General features: G+C 50.5%; 1 protein-coding gene across 1 annotated transcript in view; it reads left to right on the top strand.

The window, feature by feature from the left end:
• GABBR2 (gamma-aminobutyric acid type B receptor subunit 2) overlaps positions 1-20,078 on the top strand; it is a gene marked incomplete at both ends in the record, with an annotated part of 366,518 nt that overhangs the window by 290,567 nt on the left and 55,873 nt on the right. The window contains one exon of the mRNA XM_079706435.1: positions 14,502-14,609. Coding sequence (XP_079562561.1) covers positions 14,502-14,609 — 108 coding nt within the window. The remainder of the gene's footprint in view (positions 1-14,501; positions 14,610-20,078) is intronic.

Here is a 20,078-nt window from a genome sequence, read left to right as displayed (position 1 = left end):
ATTTGGGACAAAATGAGGACTATAGCCCAGGAGACAGCATCTCAGATAGCTCTGAGAAACTGCTCCAAAGAGGCAGCGGGGAAGGTCAGTATATATGTGATTTTGGTGAAGGGGGGGAGGACGTGCAATCAAGCACAGATTTTTTGCAGAAGGTCACTGCTAGTCACGAGGAGCAGACGTCACCATGACGGATTTTAGTGCTTTTCTAGATACGAGGAGATATAAGAATTGGACTCATAAAATTGGCTCCTAAAAATATCTAACTATCTGAAGACCTGTTCTGCCAGTTCTTCCCAGAGCACAGAGTGCCTCATTCCTGCTGTCCACCCTGAGCTCCTTTCAGGGGGTATTGAAAGTCAGCAGCTGCAGCAGCACATGATTTAATCCTTGTAGAGGTAGATGGCAAGTGCCAATTTGTAGTTGACAGATCCCCAGACTCTGGGACAGCCCGTGGACTGGAGGGAAGTCCCTGGAGCACATGGTGATGCTCCCCTGATTCCTGCAGATGATGATATCGGACTGACTCTTGTTAATAGCCAGCTTCAGCATGAATTGTCAAGCAAATGAGATGTCCCCAGAACTCGTACTTTGTTTGAAAGGTTCCACTTGAGAAGTGCATGGTCAAGTCCCCAATACCCCAGGGGGTCCCTGGGGTGCTCAGGCATCCTTCCTCTCAGGGGTGGACCTGGAGGGCAGTCAGGCCCCACGTGCTCCGGAGCTCACCTGATTCAAGCTTCCTACCCAGAGTTTTTTATTCTGCCCCGTTTCACTCTGCCCTTCTGGGGATTAAGGAGGTGAAGTCGAGTCACAAGTCCCCCACGTGCCTGGCATCAGAGTGCTGGAGTCAGCTTCCCAAGAAGCTGAGCCGCTCAAAAGTCCCTGTGGGTCTGGGTTAGCAGTTTGTGCCCTCAGAAGTGTGACCCTCTGGCACAAGGATGGTGACCGCAGCTTGTGTCTTGCTCACTAGAGATGGTGTGAAGCGCATGAGGTCCCCTTCAGTTCTGCATCAGCATGACTTCTGTGCCCTGTGGGGCCTTGTGAGCTCATGGGTGCCATGTGTATCTGTGGTCAGCTTTCCTGGGCAGTAGTGTGGCCCGAGGGAGGGGCTGCTCCCAAGGCACCCTGAAGAAGCTAAGCGAGGGGTTTCCTTCTTCCCTCTGTCCCTGGGGACGCCCTCCCCAAGTTTGAGGAGACCATGACAACGGCAATAATGAGAATGGTTCCAGGGGCCAGTTTGGTGACTTCTCATTTACATGGCACTCTGATCTTTTGGTGGCTCCCCGAGAGCTGAGGGGCCCATCTTGATCTCCTGGCCGAGAATCACGGGGGCAGAGCTCCACTTGGGTCCCTCCCGGCTCCTTGTCGCCGGCTCCTGCCACCTGGGAATGCATCCACTGGCCCGAGGTCCAGTCTTGGGTGCAGAGACAAGAGGCCCAGCCCTTGGAGAGTCTCTCCCTCCCAGAAGGGAGTTCCTGCCATCTCACCATGCTCCCGAGCCAAAGGCCGTCAGAGCACAGGTGCTTCCTGGAGTTTGCCCCGAATCCTACAGACACCGGGTGACGCAGGCTAGGGAGCCCAAACGAGGACATCCCCACACCCGGGTGTTTTCTCTTAATGAAGGCTGACATTCTGTTCTGGGAGTCGCGCTCATTTGCGTGAGGGGAAGGTTGTCCTGGGAAGCCTGGCAAGGCAGTATGAATAAATCATAAAGAGCTTTACAAATCAGCATTAGCTGGAACATGAGGGCTCTGAAGATGTTAGGGCCTGGTTCTCCCCACCCTGAGGATTCATTTATTTGCAGTCAGAGCTGTTTCAGAGGCTCTGCAAGGGGAAGCCCACATTCGTGACTGTGGGGAAAAGGCATAGATTAACTAGTGTGGATTGAATTGGGTCAGCACAAATGTGTGCATGGCTAGGACCAGGGTCACTTACTTAATCATCCCCAATATTGCTCAGGAAGGGGAACCAAAAGCTCTTAAATTTAGAGCCTAAGTGCACCCCAATGGGTGCAATTTGGGTTGTCCTCCACCTGCTATTCCAGAGGGGTTGGCTCCTTTGTTTCACTTGGTGCCTTGGATTGTGTTCTTTCTGGGCCCAGGAGGCCCCCAGTGCGGTGAGCACAGGTCTTCAACAGCCTAGGTTTGACTCTCGCCCCCTACACATACTACCTCTGGACTGTGGAAGTGACTTAGCCTCTCTGGGCCTCAGTTTTGTTGTCTGTGAAATGAGCACAAAAAATCCCTATGCAGGACTGTGGTGTGGGCTAAATGAGACAATTCAGAGGAGCCGCCTGGAGTGTAAGGCAAGTAACAGGGGAGTGGGCAACTTTCTCCCTGCCACGGTATAATCTCCTGGTGTCCCACACTGTTTCTGTAGGAAATCTTACAGGACAAGGGACAAGGTGGATCACGAAGCCAGCTTCAGATGTGGAGCAAGAGAAGGCACAGTTCAGTCTGTTCTGCTGCCATATGAATGCCGCTTTTTTCCCTTTTAGTTTTCAATATAGAAACTAAACAGTGATAAACAGTAAACACCACCTCAGGAAGAAACCTGTGACGATCACGGGATTATGCCTCTCTAGGGGCTGTGCCTCTGCTCAGAAGGGCCGTTATAACTCAGACAGCAGGGTGGGTACATGTGTGAGCATGTGTACACACACTCACACACACACACAGAGCTAGGGAAGCAGTCACACTCAGTTCCCATCCCCCGCTCCCTCTGACCCTTTCTAGCATCTTCCCAGCCTAGTTCCAGAGAGTCTTGCAAACAGCTCACAGCTACACCGTGCTGTCTCCCTGGACACTGAGTGGGTAGTGTAATCACCATAGCAACATGGCCCCTGTGGGCACGAAGCTGCCTATGAGGACAGTGCTGGGCGTGGGCCAGAGCCCCCATGCCAGGGGGATGGGAGGGCCCTCACACTCACTTTACGCAGCTCAGGAATCCCAGCCCCTGGCAGCGCAGAGAGGAAGCGAGGTGGGTGGGGAAGAGAAAAGGTGCTTGCCTTCCTTGTGGAATCCTAGGCAGAAACACCCGCACAAGCGTGGAGGGGTAAGAAGGGACTCTGCAGTGAGGACGAGAAGACTCAGGTGGGCCTTTGATCCAGTGCAGGTCTCAACAGCTCCAGGGGCGTTCAGGGCATTCCTGGGCGTGGAGGTGGTCAGCAGTGCCGTGTGAGCTCCCCAAGCCTGTGCCCTCATAAAATTCAGCGTTCTCTGCTGTGATTTACCTTGGGCCAGCCGCCAGGTGCAGCCTTTCCTTCAAATCCCCATAACCACCTGACAAGGCAGGGTTCACTGTCCCCGCTTCACAGGAGAGAAAACCGAAACTCTGTCATACATGGCTAGGTGGCAGGACCAAAGTATGGAACTAGCTCTGTCGTACTATAAAGATGTCTGGGGCTTCCCTGGTGGCGCAGTGGTTGAGAGTCCGCCTGCCGATGCAGGGGACACAGGTTCGTGCCCCGGTCTGGGAGGATCCCACATGCCGCGGAGCGGCTGAGCCCGTGAGCCATGGCCGCTGAGCCTGCGCGTCCGGAGCCTGTGCTCCGCAACGGGAGAGGCCACAACAGCGAGAGGCCCACATACCGAAAAAAAAAAAAAAGATGTCTGAGACATTTCATTCATTTTTTAAAGAAATATTTTGATTTTTTTGTTAGCTGGTTTATACTAGGAAAAACAGGTCAACTAAATTCTTAGGAATGTGGGCAATATTTATCTCAACCAAAATTTTTGTCTGTTCAGATTTTTTTAAATTGGAATATACAGTCGTCCCTTGGTATCCGCAGGGGATTGGTTACAGGAAACCCCGCAGATACCAAAATCTGAGGATCTCCAAGTCCCTTATATAAAATGATATAATATTTGCATAGGTTATAAGCAATCCTCCCATATACTTTAAATCATCTCTAGATTACTCATAATACCTAATACAATGCAAATGCTATGTAAATAGTTGTAAATCCAATGTAAATGCTATGTAAATAGTTGCTGGTGTGGCAAATTCAAGTTTTGGGTTTTGGAACTTTCTGGAATTTTTTAAGAAATATTTTCAATTTGCTCCCCGTTGGTTGAATCCGTAGATGTGGAACCCACAGAAACGGAGACCTACTGTAATTCACATACCATAAAATTCACCCTGTTAAGGTGTATAATTCAGTCATTTTAGTATATTTATTCATTCATTTTTGATACATCCCCAAAGTATATCATAGTGCCTGGCATATAAGAGAATTTCAGTCAGGATGCTTGCATTCAAATCCTTAGCTACACTACTTCCCTGCTGTGTGACTTGAAGTTAGTTAACATCTCTGAGCTTTAGTTTACTCCTCTGTAAAATGGGCATACTCGTAGGATTGTGAGGGTTAAATGAGATAGTGCATGTAAAGCACTTAGTGCCTGCCACATAACAAGATTCAGTAAATGCTAGCCATTATCATTATGAATGAATGAATGAATGAGTGAATGATGGGACTATGTCTGAATAACTGTGTTCACCTCTGGACACAGCTAAGAGAGATACTAATAAAGCAGAGCAAACTTGGCATGAAGAAGAGGCTGGAAAACGGGTTGATGCTGGTTGATTGTGTGTAGGTATGTCCATGGCAACTTCCAGCTTTACATGTCCTTGCTCTGCTAGATCTGGGTCGGGGACAGACTCAGGGCCTAAGTCAAAGCCAAGCTGCTGTACCTCAGCCACCTTGAGTGCTGAAAGAGGCCTCAGGGCAGGCTGCGAGGGAGGTAAGAATGACACAGGTGGGATCTCTTGGACATGAGTCCCCAGTCACAGGAATCTGATGTGAGAACTAGGAGAAGCCAGTTCAGCCCAGGGCTGCTCTGATGGCAGCACCGAGGAGCATGGCTCAGCTTTATCTCCCAGCTGCCTCCACTTGCTGAGATTCCTGACTCCTTTATTTATTTTTTTACCTTTTATTAGAGTACATATACACATACACATTTCATAAGCATATAGCTCAATGAATTTTCGTAAACTGGATTCAGCTGTGAATCCAGATCAAGAAACAGGCCATTACCAGCATCCCAGAAGCCCTTCCTACTGGCTTCCAGTTACTATCTGCAGCCCCCTCCCAAGAGTAACCACTGCCCTGACTTCTGCCCACACAGACAGTGCTGCTCAAAGGGCACGTGAATCACCTGGAGATCTTGGTGAATGCAGATTTCGGCTCAGTAGGTCTGGGGTGGCCGGAGGTGCCGCAGCTCTAACAAGCTCCGAGGTGATGCTGATGCTGCATCCACAGACCACACTTAGAGTAGTGAGGTCAAGATTAGAACCCATGCTTATTTTTGAGTTTGTCTCTTGGAGACTGATGATATAAGGAAATGGAAGCACCAGAAACCCTGTCCCGTGAGAATCAGCAAGGCCTGTTTGGGCCAGTTAGGAAAGGCGATCCTAGCCCTCCACCCTGGAATCTCAGGAAGCAGGGCCATCCCATCACAGGATGGAGTGCTGGGTTCTGGATCCTGAAGCATGCTCTCAGCCATCCACCCTGCTCACAAGAGGTATATGAATGAGCTCCGGATAGGCAGCAGCTGGGAAGGGATGGAATAGTGGGGGTCTGGATACTGAATTTGGAAGCACAACGTCCTCTTCCAGCCCTCTTCCAGCCCTCCCAGAGATGCTAGGATCTTATAACTCTGACTCAAAAGGCAAAGGCTACCTGGGAACACCCAACTGGCCTCCCAGTAAGTTCAAGAGTGGTAGGAATTAGTGATGTTTTCAAGTAAAAGGCCATAAATGTCTGTGATATTTTTTTGCTTGGCGATTTTTTTTTTCTTTGAGACAGTTGAGAGATAATCTGATGTAAAAATGTGGTTTGGGGGCTATTTCAGCATGTGATCCCATGTTGTTGTGGCTGGCCATATGGTAAAGTGCTTTGTGATTTCAGAAGGTAGCCGGAAAGCTGGCCCAGGGGCTGCCCACAGGGTTTGATGGTGACCTTTCCTGGCAGATTTAGATCAACTTAGGGATGTGGCTGAAGGAACTGGTGTTGGCAAGGCCTGTTTGGGCCAGTTAGGGTCCTGGACAGGCCATAGCCTCCCCACCCCCATCTCCTTTGTTCTTAGCCATCCAGGGTCTTCAGTTGTGAAGGGCTCCCTAGACCTCTGGCTTGCAGAGGAGGGGGCTGAGGAGGGTGCCAGGGGTGCCCCAGACCCTCCAGCAAATGTACAGATGATGTCCCCCCATCCCACACACCCTCATGTGGATTACTGCAAGCCCCAGCCCTTGTCTTATAATTCATTCATGTGGTAACATTTCCCAGGTACCTACTATGTGTGCGGGTCTGCAGGCACAGAGCTGGACACAGATCACTGCCCTTGGGGAGTTACCGTAGATGGGAAGATGTAGTTAAACAAATAACTCCCATTCGGTGTGTTGTATGCTCTGATGGAGACAGGCCTAGGGGAGGGAGTGGAGGGACCAATCAGGGAAGGCTTAGAATTGTCGACCCCTCAGAAGGAGCTGCAGTTATTAATGGAAGTCCTGAAAGATGCCTCCTATTTGCTCACAGAGTTCCTAGCAGCTGCAGTCTCAGTGGCACATCCATCTCTCCTTCTGATTCCAGTGGTGGAATGGCTGGAAGAAGGACCTCAGTCCTTGTCTTCTTTGAAGAAAGAATTCAGCAAAGAGACCAAGATTGTGAAATAGAGACTGTTTATTAGAAGCAAAGTACGTGTGGAAGAGCACACAGGCGAACTTGGAGTGTGTTGTACACAATAGGGGCGGCTTAGGTTGCTTATATGGGGGCAGTTTTCCAGTTGTCTCTGGCCAATCATCTCGCTTGTGCCCACATTTGATCTGACACTGGGTCCTTCCTGGTGTGCCCACACATCTCTCAGCCAAGATGGATTCCAGCACAAAGGTTTCTCGGAGGTTGGCAGGACATATTACGGACCGGCACTTCCTCCCTCCTTTCGTCCCTCCCCTAGACTGAGGACCCCTTCTGTGCATGTGCCAGACTGGGAAATCCTACTGACCACAAGAATGAAGACTAATCCGGGCCCAATGCTCCAGCTGGTCTCTTATCTTGAAGTATCAGCAGGAGACCAGTTGCAGCTGCTCAGCCTGGGGCCTATACACCTCCTACCTCACTTCCTCTCCTGCCTCCACACCCACTCATCCACACCTTCAGTCCACAGAGCTGCATGGAGGTGCACATCAGCCCTCTCCCCAGCACACACCCACACCCCCTACTACCACTGCCCATCTCGAGCATGCTGTGCTTCCAGAAAGCTCCCTAACCTCCAGTCACTGAGGTACCTGCGAGGGTTGTGTGGGGAAGGGGAAGAAGGGCCTCCTTCCTGTTTCGTTGCCTGAGCCAAGGCCACCAAGTACGGTTATGCATTTTGTGCACTGCACAAGGGTGTTGGCGTCAGGAGTGGGCGGGAACCGAATATAGCCTGCGATCTGCTCTCTGAGTTGAGTTCTTCAGCTGATAGGGTCTTAAGGAGGTGGGGGCCTTTCAAACGGGCCTTGAAGAGGGGTGCCTGTTGGAAACTCCTCCTCCTAGAGTGGGCGGCTTCCTCTGATTTGCCCCAGATCTCCTAAGATGCCCCACTGGCCCTAACTTGGGTCCCAAAGTACCCTTGTTTGTGCCCAGAATCTCCTGTGGGCCCTTGAATTGTTCCCCCAGAAAGTTTTTGCTGTACTCTAAACTCTAGAAGGCATTTTCTATGCAGATCTTACTTAAAGGACCCTGGGTAAGACAGAGTCTTCTGGAGCTGTTTCTGGAGCACGCTCTTCAGAGGCATATTGCCTTGGGAAACACTCTGAATCTCTTCACCACCTCTCCCTCCAGAAAGACGGGCAGGCCCTGGAGATCCCAGGCTGAAGTCTCGCCGTTCAGCTCCAGACTGTAACGCCTCAGGGTAACAGAGGTCTGGGGCTTGCTTTTAGATAGTCTGGGTCTCCCTTGCCTGCCTTCTCACTATTGATCATCTGGGGTGAAGAGTCAGAATGAAACAAAAGGCCCTTTTTCGAACCTTTCTGGACAGCAGGAAAACGGCTCAGCCCCCAACATCCAGCCAGCCGACAAGGCTTCCTCCAGCCCAGTCATCATCAGAACAGACCTGCAAGAGAAGCTGTGTGTTCCTCTTCCTGCTGATCCCCAAAAGAGCCGTGAAAGCCCTTCACTCTGGCAAGCAGGCCTTCCCAAAATCAACTGAATGAGCAGCTAAGCAGAATTGTTCCAGGTGTAGATTTTTCTTCCATCTGGAGATGTGCTCTAATTGCTTTTTCCTTTTTCATAGTTCAGACTGAGATGGGCATTGCCTGCCTAAAATTCCTCTTCCCCATGGTTGCATGTCAGGTTGTGTGCAGAGGGGGCCAGGGGCTTTATGGCTAAGGAGAAAAAAGGAAAGACATTAACATTAGAATAAATGTGTTTAAGACTTTGGGAGAGAGAGTGAAGTAGCTGTTTGTCTTATGTTGATGAGTCAGTAGAGACTTGTATTAGAGGTGATGTAATCATTAGAGAAAACAGAATCATTTGAGTCCTGTAGAACCTTCTAGTTTATTTGGCATCATAGAGCCACCCAGAAGGGAGATACTTGGGATGTCATCAAATGAAACTTCCCTCAGTGCAGGAAGTGCCCCTATAGCACCCTGAAATGGGGTCCTCCAAGCTCTGCTTGAATCCATGGAGTGATGGGGAGCTCACTGCCTCCCAGACAGCATATTTCGTTGCGAGGAAGGGACCACTGAGGCCATAAGCTGAGCCTCTTTTGCCATCTAGTTCTCCAGTTCTGTCTGCAGTCTTCCTTTCATGTGCTTGCTCAAGCTCAGCTTGCACATTTTTGGTGACAAAGATCTCATTACCACCTAAGCGGGCCCACCCAGCCCAATCACCCCCTCAGTGCTGGATCCAGAGATTTAAAGGTGGGCAGTGTAGGCCCTGCACCATCTCGTGGGAGAGGCAGGCAAGTAATCAAGTGGACATCATCTCAGAAACATGCATGACCAGCACAGCAGAAGCATGCATGAGGACAGAAATCTCAGGGAGGAGGCAGCTGTGACCTCCTTGCAAGCTCTGGGAGGGGCTTCTCAGAGGAGGTGGCCCACGAATATGGATTTTGGAGGACAAATGAGAATCTGTGAAGAGCTTAGAGAGAGGATGGCATTATGAGTGGAGGAAATAGCCAGTGCCAGGCCCACAGCGTGAGCCAGTGTGATGTGTGCGGACGTTTAAGCAGTGTGGAATTGCTTGGGTGTGAAATGCTATGTGGGCAGTGGCTGGAGAGATGTGGGTGGTGGGTGCCACACCCTGCCAAGAATCTGGAGTTTAACCTGTGGGCTCAATAGGGCAGTAAAGGGTTTAAACTCAAGGAGACTTGCTTAGATTTGCACTGGAGAACAGTCCCTCTTGGAGGTGTTTGATGGATGAGCAGCAGGTGAGGAGAGAGGCGGGAGACCAGCTGGAGGCTCCTGCAGTGGTCCAGTGAGCAGTGATAAGGAACTCGTGGACAAAAATCAGATATTGATTAAAAACCTCAGCCCTTTACATACCTTCTTTCGTCTCATCCACACAACCACTCCACGAAGTCAGAGGCATTAGTTACCCCCATTTCACAGATGAGGAAACTGAGGCTCAAGGAGGTTACGTGACCTGCCCAGGTTCACGTAGATAGTGACAAAGCCAGGACTTGAACTCCTGTCAGTCTGGCTCCAGAGTCCCTGCTCGTAATGACTAATCTGGATGACACCACAGGAACAGAGAGGAGGGGTGTACTAACAAGAGACATGGGAGTAAGATGGTCATCAGGCATAGCCCTGGCAGCAAACAGAGCCCACCCCGGTGCTTCACATGGAGAGACTCCAGTGAAGGGACCACCTACAGAGGTATAGGTGGGGTTAAGGAAGAAACTACAGGTGTTGAGGCAACCGCAGGAAGCCCTCACCACTCCTAGGCCTCTTCCTGAGCCCAGAGAGGGCCAGAGCCACGTGAGGAGCCCAGCTGCCGCCAGAGACAGCACAGAAACAGTGGCTGCAGGGAGCACATACCCCGTCTTCTCTCTCCTGGCCCCTCCCATCTCCTGATGGTGCCCTCCATCCAGCCAGAAGCCAGAGGGCAAGGGAACCTGGGAGGTGCAGGCATGGAAGGGCAGAGAACGGGTCTGGGAGTGGTTCAGCAGAAGGAGATGGGCCTGAATAGGAGAGTGAGGGTAGGGGAGGATTCCTGGAGGACTTCCAGGTCCCTAACTTGGGAGACAGGTGGGTAGTGGCACCATCCCTGAGTCGGGAGGAAATGGAGCTACTCAGTGGAAGTGCTGATGGGCTCATCTCTGGCTCTGGAGTGTGAAGGTGTTATGGGACACCTAAGTGTCACCTAGGTCTCCAGTGACAGTGGCATATGTAGGTCTGGAGCTCAGAAGAGAAATAGGCACAGGGAAAGAGATAAAGGAATTGTCAGCACAAGGAAAATGGTTAAAGCCTGAGAGTGGGAGTGATAACCCAGGGAGAGCCCTTTTAGGACAAAGAGGGTCGAGGACTGAACCCCAGGGTCCATTTCCATCTTCAAACAATGGTGGGGCTTCCCTGGTGGTGCAGTGGTTAAGAATCCGCCTGCCAATGCAGGGGCACTGGTTCGAGCCCTGGTCCGGGAAGATCCCACATGCCGTGGAGCAACTAAGCCCGTGTGCCACAACTGCTGAGCCTGCGCTCTAGAGCCTGTGAGCCACAACTACTGAAGCCAGTGTGCCACAACTACTGAAGCCCGCGTGCCTAGAGCCCGTGCTCTGCAACAAGAGAAGACACCGCAATGAGAAGCCCACGCACCTCAACAAAGAGTAGCCCCCACTCATCCCAATTAGGGAAAGCCTGCGTGCAGCAACGAAGACAAAATGCAGCCAAAAAAAACGATGGTGGAGGAGTGGAGAGAGAAATAACACCTCCTTTTGCACAGGGATGACCCTGAGCAGAGGCAGCCAGGGGTGGGTGGCTCTGCTGGTAAGGGTCCCACTCTCCTGCTTTCCAGAGTATTTCTTCTAGTGTTGTTTCATCATTGTCTGAAGAGCTGTCTCCAAATGGGATGTGAACCCACTGGGATCATCTTGTGGAAGAATATATTACAGCCTTTGTTTTTTATGTAAAAAGAAAGAAATTAAGCTTTACTAAGATTTAATACTCGGACTGACCCCGGGGCCCTGGCCCAGTGGGTGTGTCTGGTGGTCTCATGCAGGAACTCTCCTGAGGACGGAGTGCTTGGTCAGTCTGTGACACCAGCCAGCCACAGGGCATTGTGTCCAGGATCCCCAGGACAACCCCCCCGTTCAGCGATTCTCTAGGAGGACTCAGTATAGAATTGTACTCACAGCCATGATTAATTACAGAGAAAGAACATAAAGCAAAATCAGCAAAGTGAAAAGGCACATGGGGTGAAGTCACAGGGAATCAGGTGCAAGCTTCCCAGAGCCTCTCCCAGTGCAGTCACACAGGGTGCACTTAATACCCCAGCAACGACTTGTGACAACACATGAAATGTGTACCAGGGAAGCTCACTGGACACTCAGCCCCCAGGGTTTTTATTGGGGTCTGGTCACCTGGGTACCCTCTACTGAGCACATACCAAAATTCCAGGCTCTCAGAAGGAAAGCATGTGTGCAGCATAAATCACGCTGTTTGCACAAACCCTTCAGGCACAGAGTCACTCGTATCGGTGAGGGAATGGTGGGAACCCTCCCCAGATCCAAGTTCTCAGACACCAGCTTAAGCTAACCTTGCCAGCAGGTCTTGGGCCTGCTAGGTTACCTCTTTTCTGGCCAGGCATCCTCACCCATCCTTTGCTTTCAGTTTATGGCAACATACTGCCATTTCCAGTTGCCACGTTAAATTTACATCATCGAGTTTTTACTAACTTAACTCACTTGTATAATTGGGTTTTAATGAATTTGGCCCTACAAAACAGACAAGTGGCCTGAAAATGATTATGCCAAAGAAAATATAAGTCAAAGCAAATATAATAATGCCAAGCATATTGGAGTAATACTTTAACCCCAAATAAGAGATCTTTGTCTGCCACATTATGAGGTAAAAATAATACTATTTCATCTCTTACCGTCCTTTTAAAAATTTCCTTGTTCTGTATATGTTCATGTTTAAATTTGTTTTTCTGATAGGGGGACATGATCAAAAGGGCTTGGAGACCATTGGTCTTCACAGTCGTGTCAACCATTAGCTCTAAAAGTGTGTTGAAATCAGCCAGTTCTCAGGCTGGTCAGCTACTCCCCCAGTGTGCTGTCCCTTTGACAGCTGCCTCCAGGGCGAGGATGGACCTGATTGGGGTAAGGAGACTCTCTGAGGATCACGTGGCATGATGTGGGGGAGAGAGGGCTGGACTGGGTCAAGGCCTTGACTTCCGGGCTCAGCTCTGGAGCTGGGTGGTGTGGTTGAGAGAAATACCTTAAAGCCCCGAGTCTCAGTTTCTTCATCTACAAAGGGGTTTTCTCAACTCAGTTGATGACTCCAAAAAATCACCGTGGTTTTGGCTGTTGTTGTTTTATTTGTTTGTTTTTATCATTGTATACTTAGTTTCTGGCCCAGTAATCCTTATTGAATGAACAGGTGAACGAATGAATGAATGAAATGATCTGTAAGGTCCTGTGCAACTCTGACAGGCTGGGAATGTGTGATCTGGTCATTGAATAAGCTCAGGTCTAAATTCCGAATAATTGGCTCCTTCCCTGTCTCTATTCTGTTACTTTTCTTCCATCCTTGTTTTATAATACAGGTAATGACGTGGCCATCCTACACCTTCTCTAAAGTACTGTGATTCGTTCTTGCCTGTCTGAAATTTTTGAAATTAAAAAAAAATAAAAAAGAAGAATGTTAAGTCCTCACCCTTACCATTGTCAGCATTCACACCTCACCCATCTGTGTTTCTGAACAATCGAGCTAATGCTGTTGTCCTTCCTTAGGGGGTTGGTCTTGCCATCTACCCAACCAGTTCCTATTTTTACAGATAAAATGGAAAGGGGAAACACCCTGTCTCTGAAAAGCTGGAGAACCAAGTTGCTAGAAAGGCAGTGTGAAGGGACTCCCTGAAGGCAGCATGTCTGGGAACCTCCTACATGACTGCCTGCAGCCCTGGGCTGGATGGGAGCACTGAGGCGGGCAAACCTGCTGGGCTCTGGACACAGAGGGCCCGGCCTGTCCACTCCAGCCCAGCTGTCTCTCTCTCCTAACACGTCCACCTTCCTGCTATGTTCAGCTGAGGCAGGTGGGGACCTTTCAGAGGGAACTTAGTTCAACAGAGCTGAGGAAGAGCCGAGGAAAGACCATAGTCTAGAACCAGAGCTCACGGAGCACGCAGCCTTTTTGTCCCTGTGAGTGGGAGGCCCCAGAACCCAGTGGCATACAGCCCAGTCCTGGGCCATGATGTGGGGACCAACCTGGAGCTAGGTGAGTCTCCTGGGTCTTGGAGGGTATCCAGACCAGCCGGTGAGGGTGGACTCGGGAGAGGCTGGGGTCTGGCCACGATGGTAGTGCAGGTGGGGAGTGGGCGCCCAGGAGGCCCCCAAGACCTAACAGGTGGTGACCGGCCATCCCAGCCTGCAGGGATCAGGCTGTTGGCTCCTATCAGGGCTGGCAGTTTCTGGCAGCCACCAGCCCAGGGCTGGGGATCAGGGCACACTTTGGTGCTGTGGAACAGGTGAGAGCCAGATAAGGCCTTAGTCCAGAGCAGGGACCCAGGCAGCATCGCTCCTCTCTTTCTCCAAAGGCCTGAGGAGACGGGCCCCTGGTGGGAGTGGAAAGGTCACAGCCCCTCTCCTCTGGCCTTCCCCCCGAACTGAGCAGCCCCTGACGATGACCAGGAGCTGGGCTGGTGCAGCTGCCAGTCAGGCATCCCTGGGGCCAGTTCTGGCTGAGTTCTGCCCTGCTTTACCAGAGCGGCTGGGTCACTAGTGCTGGAGAAGGGCCATGCAGGCCTGTTGTCCTGCCCAGTCTCAGCCCCTGCAGCTCAGTGCTCTCCCCTCCCTGCTGCCCACAACCCAGGAGCTGGGAGTCCTGTGGAAAAGGTTCCTGGGGCTGCCTCGTCTCCTAGAGACTTGGGCGAGGAGGCAGAGAAATCAGCAATTGGGAGCACCTCTGCAGGCCTGTCTCCCCACATAGAAGGCTGTCAGAGAAGGAAAGGAGGGAGGGAAGACCAGAGGGCTGGTCTGAAACCCCTTAGTGGCCCTTCAGTGGTCCTGGGGGCCCTCTGTGCCTCTGTCTATGACTGGCTCCCTCTGGGCTGTGGGCCCATGAAAGGCAGGATTTGAATCTCATATGCCTCTGCGCCCAGGGCCCAGGTCTGGCAAGTTGCCAATAGAACTAAGCGTCTATCAGGTTGAAATGTGATTGAAGGACTATTGATGCTAGTAAAACTCTACAGTATGTAAAGTAGAGCATCTGTCCCCATCTAGAGTCCCCCTGTTGGGACACTCTCCTAAATGATGAAGTCCGTCCCCCAGGAGATGTTAATGCCTCTGTTTTCTCATGGCCTCTAGGTCAGGACCTGGATTCTCACCGTGGGCTACACGACCGCCTTTGGGGCAATGTTCGCAAAGACATGGAGGGTCCACGCCATCTTCAAAAATGTGAAAATGAAGAAGAAGGTAATGCCTCCTTCTGTTGCAGGGTGTTTGCAATGTTCATTTAGTATTTATTTTTAAAAGAGTTATTAGGCACCTACTGTATGCCAGGCACTGGGCTATTTGCTGGGGATTCAAGCTAAACACAACCCTCCGTGCCTCCCCACCCCAGCCCCCAACACCTTCAGCCTCCTGGGAGTTGGTCAGACAGCTAACATCAGACAGCTAACAAAGTGTTCACAATGTAAGGTGATAAGGGCTGGTTGGGTGCGTAGGGGGGATACTGGGGTATAGCACCCAGGGAGGGCTTGGTGTAGGAGGTGACACCTATGCTAAAACCTGGAGGGTGAGTGGGAAGCAGAGGCTGGGGAGTTTTCCCTCTCCCAGAGGGAACTGTGTGCACGGAGGCCTGGGGAGGGGAGGGGTGTGTTCACGTTGCTGAGGGGTTCGTGGGGAAAGGGTACAAGAGGAAGCCACAGGGGAAGGCAGGAGCCACGGTAAGGAACCTGAACTTTCACTTGTGGGCAGTGGGGAGCCCTTGAAAGAGGAGAGTGAAACAGGGCAGGGGCCTGATTTAATGCTTCCATTTTCAAAGAGGCCCTCAGAGGATAGGAGCCCTTCCTTCGTGTGGGAGGAAAGCAGTTGCCACCTCTGTGGTTGGCTGTAATCATCATGTTGGTTAAGCTTGACTCTTAGGATGTAGTCATAGAGAAACTTTCCCCTCACTGTCCTTTTTAACTCTTCCGATGGCTGGCACTCTCCTTCCCTTGCTCCTAGATAAAAATTCGGGCAAGTCTCATGACTTTGAAGGTCCTCTGGTCAACAACCAATATGTGGAGTCCATCATAATATTCAAAACCTCAAACTGCCTTCAAAGGCATCGCCTCTTCCTTCCCCAGCTTGGCCTGAAGCAGCCAGTCACCTGCCCTGGGAGAAGGGGTGCGGATGGGCTGCTTCTCTCTTTTGCCAGACTGAGATTTTTCCCCATCCCATTCCCAAGGTTTCTGAACCCTCCTGAGTTGGGGCTTCGAGTGGTAGAAGGGGCAGGAAAGACCTCATTTGCCAGGAGCTGCATCCATCTTGCTGGGCCTGGCATTGGTTAAGCACACCCTTTAGGCTCTCATGGAGTCCTTTTGTGGAATTTTCAAAGCCCCCATTACTGGGATTTACTCTCCTGCAGTGCCCACGACATGGGTGAAATACTCCCCCCGTTGGCCATTTGTGGCTCCTTCCACAGACATGTGGCAGTCCCCCACTCCTGGGCCCGCCCCTCCAGCTTGCCTTGGGCAGGCCACAGAGCTCTACCTGGCCCAGGGCCCACACCTGGTGCTCAGGAAGCACTCACACATCCTTCGCTCCTACAAACTCAAGGATTGTGGCTGATCCCACTGTAGCCACTTCCCCTCTTCCGCTCCATCCATGGAGCAACTGGCCTGTCATCCTCCCGTGGGTTTCTCAGGTAGGAGTGAGGCATCAGCTCACCAGGTCCCCCAGGCTGCAGGGAGCCCTGGCAATCAAGCCATCTGAGTGCTCTCCTTAAGCCTCCCTCTTGATGTGAGGTCAAGGAGGAAGCATACCCCCCCACCGTCCTCTCACCTGGGGATGAGGTGAGATAGCATCATGACGCGTCTTTCCAAAAATCCTCTTCTTGATTCAACTCTACCCACCCACACACACACACTTTTTAAACCCCTGATGCGTGTATAACCCATTTACAGACATCTCCTCTGAAAATCCTGCACTGTGACCTCATCCCACTCTGGAACGTGGTGCCTGTTGTTCCAGTTCTTCATCCCAAACTTGCATTTGCCATCCAATTACCTGGGTCATAAGCCACCACACCTGTGGCAGACAGCAAGTGAGCCCGAGGTGGTAGGGCCAGCAGACACAGCAGGAGAGCAGACTTCTACTCCCTGCTTCACTGCTGACCCGCCGTGGGTCTTTCAGCAAACCTCTTCATCTTTCAGGGCCTCTGTTTCCTTATCTGTAAAATGGGGAAGCATTGAAATGGCATTGTCTCCCAAGCTGTGATTCTGCCTGGTGCCCAGTGGCAACTCTCACTCGTCAGCCTCACTGCCTGCCCCTTCACTGCCAGGGAGCTGCTCTCCAGATGCGGGGGCGGGGTGTATCCTCCCTTCTCCACCCTCTGCCCCACACCGGACCACCTTAGGACAACTATGGGCTGCATTTAGAGGAAGGAAAGAGCTCGGCTCTGCCACCCATTGCCTGTGCTCACCTGGAAGGCCCTCCTCTCACTGGGCCTCAGGAGCATTTGTGACAACTCCCTTCTGTAAGGGAGTTGTAAGGTGAGGAGCCTGGCCACCTGGTCCTTCTCAGACCTGGCTGCATGTTACAATCAAATGGGAGCTTTTGAAAACTACAAGAAGTAACCCAGCCCAGCCCACACCTTCGGGGCTAGAGCTGAGCATTCGGAGTTACTAGATCTCCCCAGGTGATACTGATATACAGCCAGAGTGGGAGACCTCTGGTCTAGATCAGGGCTACTCAGAGTGCAAGCTGACCCAGCAGCATTATTGGCATCACCTGGGAGCTTGTTAGAAATTCAGTTTCTCAGCTCCCCCAGCCCTAAGAATCAGGTTCCTGGAGCCCAGGAACGTTTGTTTCCACCAGCCCTCCTGACAAAGCGGATGCAAGCCAAAGTTCGACAGGCACCAGGTAACTTCTTGGGCCCCTCCTGCTCTGTGGTTCTGCCATTTATGACAAGTCCATCCTGGTTTTGAAGAATCACAGTGTTAGTTTCTTTGTGTCAATATGTAATTCATGCATATTATTATTGGCAATGGAGAACGGGCCTTTGTTTTCTACTACTCATGTGATCACTTGGCAAGAACCCTCAGATTGTCTGGCAACAATTGACAAAACATGCCAGGGAAGACTTCAGGAGTTCAGTTGTCTGAAAGCGCCATGGGACTTGGGGCTGTGATATGGCCACAGCCTGCTGGGCTGGCTGGGACAAGCGGACTCTCCCCACCCCAGGGGTCTGGGCAAAGTGAGAGCCCAGGCAGGTGGTGGGTCCAGGCGTCCAGGGAGGGGCCTGTCTGAAAAACTGCCAAAGGCTTTGAGTACAAGATTTGGTCACCAGTTTAGTCTGTTGTGAAAATGATTTAGGCCAGATGAATACACCTTTCCAGTGTGAGACAGTTTTTGCTCTAGGCTTTCCAGTTATTCCAGGAAAAGCCTTGTGGCGCTACAGCTGAGTATCATTTATCAGCCAAATTAGAGGAGGCTAAGGGTATAGAAGAGAAATTTATACCTTTCACAGATCAAAAACTCAAGTTGGGAACCAGATTGTTTTTAAAGGGTTGTGGCAGTCGCAGGTCAAAACTGGGATTGAATTCTCCATGACTCCAACATTTTACATAGCCAAGGTTTGTTTTTATTGTAATTGTTTTGTTTTATTGTTTTTTTTAAGTTTAAACTTTTTTAAAAGTGAGCCTCTTATTTTTCTTTTAATGTTTTTTCTTATGCACTTTTAAAAATTTGTTTATTTTATTTATTTATTTTTGGCTGCATTGGGTCTTTGTTACTGTGCACAGGTTTTCTCTAGTTGCAGTGAATGGGGGCTACTCTTCCTTTCAGTGTGCGGGCTTCTCATTGCAGTGGCTTCTCTTGTTGTGGAGCATGGACTCTAGGCACACCGGCTTCAATAGTTGTGGCACGTGGGCTCAGTAGTTGTGCCTCGCAGGCTCTAGAGCGCAGGCTCAGTAGTTGTGGCCCACGGGCTTAGTTGCTCCGGAGCACGTGGGATCTTCCCAGACCAGGGCTCAAACCAGTGTCCCCTGCACTGGCAGGCAGATTCTTAGCCACTGTGCCACCAGGGAAGCCCTTAATTTTTTTTTTACTGACACATATACAAGATTTACCTAAATCTGAAAATGCAATCTCACACTTCTTTTTCAGTCTTTTTACCCTTTTCTTCCTTCCCTGTCTCCCACCTCATCCTCCCTCCACCCACCATGTCACACCCTCCCCAAACACACATACACAAACTTCACCCCATATGGCTACATTTTGAAAGACATTAAAGAAAAAGAAGCCTATTAAAGGAGGTATTGACATGTGGTGACTTAATGCTTCTAAATTCAGTATTTTTATAGTATCAATCGTAAAACCTTGAATTGAGAAGCCTCACTACCACAGTCTTTTTTTTTTTTTTTTGACTGCGTTGGGTCTTCGTTGCTGCGCGCCATGCGGGGGCTTCTCATTGCAGTGGCTTCTCTTGTTGCCGAGCACGGGCTCTAGGCGCACAGGCTTCAGTAATTGTGGCTCTAGAGTGCAGGCTCAGCAGTTGTGGCTCACGGGCTTAGTTGCTCTGAGGCATGTGGGATGTTCCCAGACCAGGGCTTGAACCCGTGTCCCCTGCATTGGCAAGCGGATTCTTAACCACTGTGCCACCAGGGAAGCCCACTACCACAGTCTTTATTCTGCCTCTTACTGTTACTAGGACCAAATTGGAACGTTGAGACTAGAGCAGTAACTCAGAGATGAGATCTGTTATGGGGGCAGATGTTTTTTGAGGACAAAGAAACTTCACTACATATATGACTTGATACGGTTGCAAATAATAACATAGGGCCATCCTCTCAGACCTTCATCCAGGCTCAGCTTCAGGAAAATGCCAAGAGAGTGTCCGTCATCTGAGTGACGGCAGGAAGGCAGGGCCGCTGGTTGTACAACTCCAGGGGGCACCATTCACACTGTATTCCCTCTGGGATGGTGTCCCTGGAAGTAGGTGATAAGCTGGTCCTAGTAGAGGGCCAGTCTGAATCAGTCAAAATATCTGAAGTTTTTTTGAGAAATAAAGAAATGCCATTTTCCCAAAAGAAGATGTTAGCCAACTTTTCCTGTAAAGAGTCAGACAATGACTATGTTAGGCTTTGCAGGCCATACAGTCTCTGTCACAGCCACTCAACACTGCTACTGTAGAATGAAAGTAGCCAGAGGCAAACACATAAACAAATGGATGTGACTGTGTTCCAATAAAACTTTATTTACAAAGACAAACAGTGGGCCGAATTCGTAGTTTGCTGATCTCTGCTCTAAACAACCATGGGAAGCGATGTTTAATAGTAATAGCTAACATCTGTTGAACAGTAGTTGTAAGCCAGGCTCTGGTAATCTAGTGGTTTGTGTGGTCATCGTCCCCCATTGTGTAGATGAGGAAACTGGCTCAGACGGGTTAGGAAACTTACCAAGGTCTCCCAGCTAGTTAGTAAGATTCAAACTCAGATCTGATGCCAGAACTGGGTGCTTAATCATTCCTGGGTGCCTTCACTCTCATCTCTCACTCAGTGAGAATGGAGCACAAGTAACCTCCTAGCCTCAGAGAGAGAACTCAGTTTTGTGGCATCGATGTGCACTGACATAACCGAGGAAAGTTTGTGCAGCTTTTGAAGAGAAAGCCGAAAAATAAGAAAGGAAGTCAGGGAAGCTGAGGTGAGACTAGAGACATGGTCTTGCCTAATTCTAGTA

The sequence above is a fragment of the Hyperoodon ampullatus genome (assembly GCF_949752795.1).
Source record: "Hyperoodon ampullatus genome assembly, chromosome: 6".
In the NCBI taxonomy this organism is placed as follows: domain Eukaryota; kingdom Metazoa; phylum Chordata; class Mammalia; order Artiodactyla; family Ziphiidae; genus Hyperoodon; species Hyperoodon ampullatus.
The sequence above is the reverse complement of the archived record's forward strand: the minus strand, read 5'-3'. Positions and strand labels throughout refer to the sequence as shown.